The 10240-nt window shown below is 39.3% G+C and overlaps 1 protein-coding gene across 1 annotated transcript in view; it reads right to left on the bottom strand.

Annotated features, from left to right (window-relative positions):
* LOC106077522 (transmembrane protein 163-like) overlaps positions 1 to 10240 on the bottom strand; it is a 34579-nt gene that overhangs the window by 6115 nt on the left and 18224 nt on the right. Inside the window, exons 4-7 of the mRNA XM_056008959.1 lie at positions 9803 to 9846; positions 8248 to 8342; positions 6994 to 7090; positions 4682 to 4796 (exon numbers count right to left, since the gene is read on the bottom strand). Of these exons, the coding sequence (XP_055864934.1) occupies positions 4682 to 4796; positions 6994 to 7090; positions 8248 to 8342; positions 9803 to 9846 (351 nt within the window). The remainder of the gene's footprint in view (positions 1 to 4681; positions 4797 to 6993; positions 7091 to 8247; positions 8343 to 9802; positions 9847 to 10240) is intronic.

Below are 10240 nucleotides of genomic sequence, written 5' to 3'. Positions count from 1 at the left end.
AAAGTGTATTTCTTAAAATTAGATCTAGGTCTAAATCCTTTCTATCTTTTCTCATGTCAACATTGTAGACATGGCCTAGATCCATAAAATACTATAGCTGTAATAGAGTCGGACAACTTTATTTTTTTTGAGGGTCTTAAGTTTGTTTTAGGGCTACAATACATACACTACGGTCTAAGTTGGTACCCAAGGAACATTACTGCCTAGTTTTATCAAGATTGGTCAAGCGGTTTTGATGTCTATAAGTAACATACATACATACATACATACCCCTCACATTCTACTTTATAATATAGAAGATATGTAGCATTTAGGTATCTGCCCTGAAAATCTTCATGAGGTTATTTTTTTCACTACCTCACAAAACCACGCACACACACACATGCTGGATCTGTAAAGCCCTTGTTAGATTCATTGAGAATCTCTCGCTATGCAAGTTATGAGATAAATTTGAATATTGTTTGGACTCTCACGTAATGAATGTAACGGATCGATATAACGGATCGATATATCGAGCTAACTTTGACCTCACTCTGTTTCAACGATCATGTCAAACGAGGGTGTCATGGTAATCACATGCTAATTAGCTGTGAACAAATCAGAGAAAGAGCAAAAAAAAGACTCGAGTATCGGTTTCTAGAAGGTAGTAGCTTAGGAAAATATTTAGAACAAGCCCACCCGCGGCGTAAATACGCCCCCCCCCCCCCGCTCTTTTTTTTTCTGAGCCTCGCTCCCTGTCATCGCGAAAGTTACGTGGGGTAACTCTAGTCCGACTTGCAGAAATAAAACAGTTATCCTTCCATGACTTTTTCATCGTGTTTTCCCGCAAGGCTGTGCCACGAAGAGAATGATATATTTAGAGGATTTAGACGTTTCTAGGATTCTAGAATATACGCCATGAAAAGTTAGCATTGTACTGTCAACACCATCATAAACATAAACTCGCGGCATAATCGGCACGAAACAGTAATCATTATAGTTAATACCTGGGGGGGGGGGGCGTTTTCTTTCATCTTTATAGCAATAACGGAGCTACCTGGGTGGGCTCAGATATCCCCTGTTCTCCACAATGGAATTCAAACTTTTTTTTTCAACGTAAATTTGATTACTCTTTGAAAGAGATCTTTTTCAAGGCAAAAGACAGAGAGAAATGGATAAAGATGGTCAACAGCTCATGTGTGGTGCCCCAACGGGTCAACAGACTATGGGTTTGAGTTTTGGCACATCGGCACAATCAGGCTATGGGACAGGTAAAGGTGAAGATAGTAACTTTCAAGAAGCCTTAGTTTAAGTTGCAATGGCCCTCCACACTAATATATTTGTCCCAACTTTTTCATAACTAAAACTTTCAGTTACGCCTCTGTGTCGGTGCGTAGATTATGGCATTCTAGCACCAATGTGTATTAAGTGCACTATTTTTGAACGCACTTTCTTTTTGTTGCCTTGCTTGTCAGTTGATGGAGTGTTTTTGTTCTGCTGGTGTAACGTTTGTTGAGATTCTTCTGTGTTCCCCTGTTTAGGGTGAGTATCTAAGGCATAACTGCGTTTCGCAGTTGTTTTGATGCCATAGTGATAGTCTACTAGACCTTTCTAGTTTGTCTTTACTTTGTCTTTACAGGGAGTTAGTTTGGGATTGGAAGTCTACGCTGGTGACTAGAGACAGCAGTGTGTTGTGTTGTGGTTTCGAACATTAATGTGTACGTTGTGGGACAGCAAGGGGTATAATTATTATTTAATTAGTAAAGTCACAGTATTAAAATGTTTCAAATTTAATGTCATTACTCCATTAGTTTGTCATCATACTTATATTTATATCATTAAATATTTACATTGTTACCAGTGAGTCATTTATTTATTGTAAGCACGAAGGTGCCTGGTTGAATGTCAGGGGCCCGGGCAAACGAGCTAAGGCCTTAACATAACCCTGACACTCTGTCTTTTCCGATATCTGTCTTTCCGTGAAATAATGCAGCGTATTGATTTATTATTTAAATTTTTTTAATGTTTAAAATTCCTGGAAATGCACATACTTTCATAAAGAATTCAAATATAAAGTATTACATTAAATCAACCAATGCAAGGCTGACAGGGAAACGCTCATGCCACATTGATTTAGGGTTGGCCTCAGCTGATACTTCTCAAGTTTCGAACGAGAATATTGTTATAAGTTATAAACCTGGTGGTGACACAGATGGGGGTAGTGCTGTGTGTGCTACCCAAATCGCCACAGTCCAGCGCAGGACGAGCGGTCAACCGTGACCAGTGACAGTACACGCCAGTTCGGCAAGGACCAGTGTCGTAAATATGACGCACGCACGTCACGGCGAAAGTGATCAACTGGAGTGGTCAAGAAGGTTCGAGGCCAGTAGAGACACTATATAAGAGCGAGTGTGTCAGAAAGACTTCACTTCACGTTACCTCGCAATGTGACCAGTACGAGGCGAGAACCAGCACGGTGTGTGAAGTCAGAGCGGAGCAAGACTAGGTTTTTGTAAAGACAGTGTTAATGTTGTTGCCAATTTTGATGTATTTGAAATGAAATTGACTGATACTTTGGAGCCCTGAGTTGTGAGGTTCTTTAAGTTCGTTGTGTCGTGTGGTGCAGTTTGAAGGGAGCCTGGAAAGTAGGAGAGATCTTAACAATATTATAACTCCCAGGGGTCAAGCTGTCGCGTACATTTGGGTGTTATCTTGTCTACCTCCTGTGGACGTGTTAATCTAGCGACCGGATCTAACGATCATTTATTTGACTGGTGTCGCCTCTGCGTGACGGCTGGGCAGTGGCGTAGTTAGGGATTTTGGGGGCCCTGGAGCTTAACTTCTTAGGGGCCCCTGCATTTTTGACATTCGACATTATGACATGAGATAATGGCGTAATATGTAATAAAAAAAAACAACACATTTCGGACATTCATTTAGGGGCTCAACATCTCAAGTGGGGATACTGTTTTTTTGTTATTTTGGACACCCATCCCTACCTTAGCTACGCCAATGCCTCTGGGGAATGAAGTATTGGATTTCTAACTGCTTCTTCTTCCCTAGTGCTATTAGAGCATGGAATGGGTTGTCTGAGCTAGCCAGGAAAACCAGTGACTTGGCAGAATTTAAGTCCTTGATTAATATGCATGACTAGATTGATCTAGGGACACGCGTAGGACGTAATCATTTTTTTAAAGTAACGTCTGTATTTTATAAGATAAGATAAGATAACAAAGGGCTAAAAGTGCGCAAGGCAGGAAAATTCCATTTGATCAAGTAGCATTTCTTTTTGTTTAACGTTGCACTGACCACCCTCGAGACGCCTGACTAATCTTCATACTGTTGATCCACACATATTGCCCAACCATACATTGCCCACCAACATATTGCCCAACCATACATTGCCCACCAACATATTGCCCAACAACATATTGCCCTACCATACATTGCCCACCAACATATTGCCCAACCATACATTGCCCACCAACATATTGCCCAAACATACATTGCCCACCAACATATTGCCCAAACATACATTGCCCACCAACATATTGCCCAACCATACATTGCCCACCAACATATTGCCCAAACATACATTGACCACCAACATATTGTCCAACCATACATGGCCCACCAACATATTGCCCAAACATACATTGCCCACCAACATATTGCCCAACCATACATTGCCCACCAACATATTTCCCAGCCATACATTGCCCACCAACATATTGCCCAACCATACATTGCCCACCAACATATTGCCCAACCATACATTGCCCACCAACATATTGCCCAACCATACATTGCCCACCAACATATTGCCCAACCATACATTGCCCACCAACATATTGCCCAAAATATAGTTCATACAGCTCGCCCAATAAGACATCCAGTGTATCTTACAATTCCTTCACTAATACACTTTCACATTTCAATATACAATCGTTCACAAACGAAACAATTACATTTTAGTCAGACCTATCGCCAGTCATTCTCGTGGTTTAGATCCCAATAGAAATGGCCCCTTGTGGGAATTATGGATTATGTAATTAATCCTTATGATATTTCTATATTACGGTGTCCTCATGGCTCGTAAAGACCTTCCTTCAGGGAACAGTATCAGGAAAAAGAAGAGGCAGACAGAGAAAGAGATGGGAAGACAAATAAAAAAAAATGAAAGGGACTGTGGTTTAAAGAAATTCTATCCAAGGGACATAGAGAAATGGGGAATACAGTCAACAGATCTTGTGTGGTGCCCCAACGGTTATTTTTATTCTGCGGACCATGAAACACCTTGACACATTGCCTGCTTTATTTCTACATATTAAATCTGTTTTGGAGGCTCGCAGGCTGAGTGGCAAAGCTCTTAACTTCCGAACGGGGGTCCTGGGCTCGAATCTTGAAGACTGGGATTTTTGCTTTTGGGATCTTTAATCCACCCAGCTCTAATGGTACCTGACATTAGTTGGGGAAAGTAAAGGCGTTTGGTCATTGTGCTGGCCACATGACCCCCTCGTTGACCGTGGACCACAGAAACAAATGGCCTATCTATCATCTGCCCCATACATCGCAAGGTCTGAAAGGGGAACTTTATTATTTTTTTTATTTAAATTTATTTCACCTCTTTTGAAAACCTAAATAAATGTATTAATAAAATCGTTAACCGTCCGTTGTCCGCTGTTACAAAGTACATACTTACTGTCAGTATACAAGGCTTGACTTCTCAACTTTAGACCAACGTAAACTTTGGAAGCCCCAATGAACACAGAAATGATGCCACAGGTCAAGGCGAAGGAGTCGAAGAGCACCACTTCCTTGAATAGAGAGAAAACATTAGACAGCGGTTCTCAACCTTTTAAGCTTGGCGACCCCCTTTTTTACAACCTCCCACTCTGCCGCGACCCTCCCCCCCCCCGACACACACATACAGCAAGAGAAGAGTAGACAATAACAATCCATATTTTCGATGGTCTTAAGCGACCCCTGGCAAATGGTCAATCGACCCCCCCAAAAGGGTCGCGATCCACAGGTTGAGAACCCCTGTGTTAGAACGAGAAAATATTTTTGAAAAATACTTTTTAAAATCAAAGGTTACTAAGGGAATTAACCGCTAAGTACTGCCATTCATCATAAGATTATGGGATTTAGCTTCCCTTCTGCTATATAAAATAAAATTAATTAACTAGTATTAAATCATTAACTAATTGGTTAATTTTTGGATTGATTCGTGTATTGTTATCGACTATGAATAATTATACAAAATTTCAACTTGATTCAAGAGTGGTTAGTGGGAGAATATATATATATATATATATGTATGTATGTATGTATGTATATGTATGTATGTATGTAGGTAGGTATGTGTATATATATATGTGTGTATGTATGTATATGTATGTAGGTATTTGTATATATATGCATTTCTCTTCTGCCAGCGTTGTTATAATTTTTATAAATCCACATCTCTCATTAAGTAGCATTTATTTCCTTTAAATCAAACAGAATAATTGATCACCAGCAATTAATTAACTAATTGTTTTTTTTTAATTGAGTCATGCCTTGTCAGGTTTAATGAATAATTGTGCAAAGTTTTAACTTGATCCGAAGATGGGAAATTGGAGAAAAAACATGTTCAAACTTTTTACCAGACAGACAGACAGAATGGTACAGTAAGCTTTGTAAAAATCTGATACCAAGCGGAAATTTATACTACTCGCTTATCGTTCCTGTTTTTCCAAGAGGCACTTCCTTTTAGGCATTGGAATATTAAAAGAATAAAAAAAAAAAAACAATATGAACATTTCTATTATTAGCCTGCTTTGAGTGCATTCTATTTATTCGTTCAAACATTTCAAAACGCTGGAAACTGTTTGGAAACTGGATGTACGGACACTTTGAAAACGACTTACACGAATTTCCGAAAATTTGGTAATCTCTGTATATCTTTGAAAGAAAATTTAAAAAATCATAGACCTCACAGTGAAAACTCTGTTTTGACTATTATCATTTTCAAAATGGAATCATGTTAAGCCTGAATCTCTTACTTTGTAAGTATCTGACGGTCATTAAAAAAAAAACACTAGATTATTACGTCATAGTACAAATCTTTTTGAGGAACGTTAGGTGATAGAGGATTGGTAGGTGATAGAGGATTGGTAGGTGATAGAGGATTGGTAGGTGATATAGGATTGGTAGGTGATAGAGGATTGGTAGGTGATAGCGGATGGCGTGGTTTGAACACGAAACTATGCTGACGACAATCCTGAGCACATTTGAGATTATATAAGCACAGCAACACAGCGATCCTATGGAACGTATTCACAAGGTAGCCTTTTTTTTTGGGGGGGGGGCTACATTTTATGTTGTTCTTCATCGTGTAGGCTCTTTAATGGGCAATGACTTGACTTCACTTAATCCTGTGCACTCCCTGGGGAGCATAGGGCCGCAACCACACCTCTCCACCGAACTCAGTTCTGAGCAGCTTTCTTCATCTGCTCCCATGTCATTCCAGTACCCTCAGCTTCACTGATGGGCAATAGTGTTCTTTAACTCTTTCTCTCCTAATTAAAATACCATCGTTGATTTGACCCCATTAAATTCCATTAATGTTTAATTTTATAAACTTTGATTTTGTGTTTTATAAAAAGAACATGCAATTCTCATATAATTCTATACCAAAAAGTAACGTTTTCTGATTACAAACAAAAAAATGTTATTGAAGTTTTATCATAACAGGGTAGAATGTAAAAATGTGGCAAACAGAACAGTTCTGTGGGAAAATAATTGCGGAGAGAAAGAGTTAAATTTGACTTGTACGTCTCGTGTTCTTTGAATAAGATTGTGCATGAGGAACCAGGGGCGGCCTTAGCCGTGCGGGGGGCCCTTGGGAAGTGTCATGTCAGAGCCACGAATGTTTGTACGATAGGCCTACGGTGACAAAAAGCGCACGGCCTAGAGAGGTTGCCCCCCCCAGGGGGCCCTCTTGACTTAAACTAGACTGATGGCACCTACCTCCTCTTCGTGAGTCTCGTTGGCGATGGCTACAACAGACTTAATGATCAGAGACGCCGCTGAGACCAGAAACAAGACACCTATGGCAATGCAGGCCCTTGAAAAGAAGATAAGGACTCATAGCTGGATTATTGTGATACAGTTAATGAATGATTAAAACATTACTTTATTGCAATCTTATCTTATAGATAACAGACATCTCTAGGAGGAGATAATTACGTACTACTCAAATCCATGGATTAATTTAGGTGTGCATGTTAGAGATTAAGACTCTGCTAAGTGACGTGCTAAATTTATTACATTGCTTCTGTGATAATAGCTTTAAAGGAAGGATGTGATATTAAATGTAAGTATTGCGTCATTGTTTGTAGTTGTTTGTAAAAAACAACACACGTGTCAGCTAGTGACTTAACAACAAAAGAGCTTTTAAGTTTCTGGAGGCCCAGTGGCTGAATGGTAAAGCGCTTTTCATCCAAACCGTGGGGTCGCCGGTTCGTATCCTGGTGAAGACTGGGATTTTTTATTTTTGGATCATTAGGGCGCCTGAGCCCAGGCAGCTCTATTAGGTACCTGACATTAGTTGGGGAAAAGTAAAGGCGGTTGGTCGTTGCGCTGGCCATAAGACACCCTCGTTAACCGTGGGCTATAGAAACAGATGATCTTTACATCATCTACTCTATATATAGCAGCGGTTCTCAACCTTTTCAGCTCGGAGACCCCTTTTTACATTTGCCAACTCTGACGCGACCCCCACCCCCTTGAACACACACACACAGGAATAGAAGAATAGACAAAACAATCCAGTTTTTCGATGGTCTTTGGCGACCCCTGGCAAATCGTCAATCGACCCTCAAGGGGGTCGCGACCCACAAGTTGAGAACCCCTGATATAGAGGGACCGAATTTTAGTTTTAGCTTCTGTTCTTACAAAATAGGAAGTTGACTTTATTTATTCAATACAATGTCATTAGTCCACAAACAAAAAGCTGAGAGAAGAAGCAGGCCTATCTGCAACTGACATAACCCACCCATGCCACGTATGCGGCCGGCTTTTTAAAGCAAGGATTGGACTTTACAGTCATCTTCGAGTCCATAGGAAACGAGAAATGTGATCATCTTCGACCACGAAGGAGGATCTATATATATTAGTCAACTTTTCAATTCTCTTTAAACAAAGAACAACTTTGTCTAATTGTAGACCTATACAAACTTTTTAAAACTTATTTCCCGTCTGCCCCGGCGATGGTATACTTACTTCCGTTCTCTCGCCAGCGAGTAAACACAATCAACGTTGCCTTGGAAACGCCACAACACTGCACAAGATGACAGGCTGTCTAGCACCGCGTCCAACTGAAAAGTAAAGAATGACCACATTTCAAATGTCTACAAATTCTTTATTGAAACAATTCTCAACATAGAACGTACATCGTAGCAGAAGTTGACGCTACTGAAATCTATTAAACTAGGTGTGAATTAAAAACTTTACGCTAAACATAAAGCTAGCTTTTTTTAACCAAACAGATAAATAACAGAAGCAGTTCTAGTTTAAATTAGCCATCCTTGTGTTAATATTACGATTTCGTGATAAACCTAACAGAAATATATAAAACCCAGTTATGTTCAATGCAGTAATAAACTCCTTTAGCGTCCTTAGACTCTGAGGTGTATGACTTCACAATGACGAGAGTAAATCAAGTCGGTGTATCAAATGTCATGGTCAATTGTGTCTTATGAACTAGGGAGGGGGGCATCTTGGAGAAGGTTTGCGTGGTGCCTCTGGGGCGCCCAGTAAACAACTCAGCTCATGTCAAACCTTAATTTTTAAAAATTTACAAGTCGACATTATGATTCGCATTAGAGCCCCTAACAACAAGATAACATTCCATGTTAATGCATAGAAAACATTTGTAGACATTCATGAACAATCGTAAATGATTGGCAGGGCCGGTCCTAGCGATTGCGGGGCCCTATGAGAAACTAATTGCGCGGGGCATAGTCTGCGTGGAAATAAGGATAATAAGTGAAAATTAAGATTCTGTATTAGAAAATAAATTTGGCTTTGCATTTTATTTATTCTTTTCTAAGTACAAAATTGCGATCAAGTTAATTTTACTTTACCAATCTTGCAACCTGTGGTATATTTATATGCCAGTGACTATAAAAGTAAATACGGTATTGGAACTTCCGGTTATGGGGGAAAATTCGTCTGATTATTACATTTTATTACATGAAAGCTGACATTGCCTTTTTTTTTTTAATCGCGCGTAGGATTGGCGTTTTCCATAATGAATGACACACACAAATGATAATTTTGTCTATTTTTTGAGTTTTCATGAAATTTTAATAAGTGCAGGTTATTTCCAGGAATTTTTCGTATATATTTTGCAGTTAATAATTACACATACAATTAGTGCGGGGCCTATGAAAGCGCCGTGCCCACTGCGACCGCATAGGTGACAGTGGCCTAAGACCGGCCCTGATGATTGGACACATTGTATATAATTCCACCCAAAAAGTCATTATAAAAAGCACCCAATACAAAATTCAATATTTAAAAGTCTAATATTATGTTCATAGATCTATGGTAAAGTAAAAAAATCAAATGACCAAGCCAAAAAAAAAAAAAAAAAGAACAAAAACGAAATGTGTTATTTCATATTAAAAAAAGCGAAACAAATAGTAGAAATAAAATTCAGTTAGTATTTTAAAAAATTAGCTCCCATTACAAAGTAAAAGAAACCCATAACCTATAACCCTAACCAGTTAATATTGAACAAAAGTAAATAATTCGGAAAACGTGTTTTGTTTACCCCGAAGGCAAAAAGTGATTCACTGTTGCCATGGACACTGAGAACTAAAGGTATACAAACATTACAACATTGTTAGCTTGCCGGCTGATAAGGGTTAAAATACAATTCTTTTACTTAATATGCAAATGTATGTAGACCTAAAAAGCTTTGAAAACATTTAAATAAATTTCCATTTTATTATGTACATAAGTATGCCCATACATTTAAAACATTAGGAGTCTCCGCCCCTTGCTACCATGGTCTCAGCTGGGGTACTAGCTACCACCAACTCATCTGTTCTGTTTGGGCGCTTTAAAAACTTCCGACTTCCCGCCCAGTGCTACCATGGTCTCAGCTGGGGTACAAGCTACCACCAGCTCATCTGTTCTGTTTGGGCGCTTTAGAAACTTCCGAGTTCCCGCCCCTTGCTAATATGGTCTCAGCTGGGGTACTAGTTAC

The sequence above is a fragment of the Biomphalaria glabrata genome, chromosome 13, assembly GCF_947242115.1.
Source record: "Biomphalaria glabrata chromosome 13, xgBioGlab47.1, whole genome shotgun sequence".
NCBI lineage: Eukaryota > Metazoa > Mollusca > Gastropoda > Planorbidae > Biomphalaria > Biomphalaria glabrata.
This window is presented reverse-complemented; position numbering and strand designations above follow the sequence as displayed.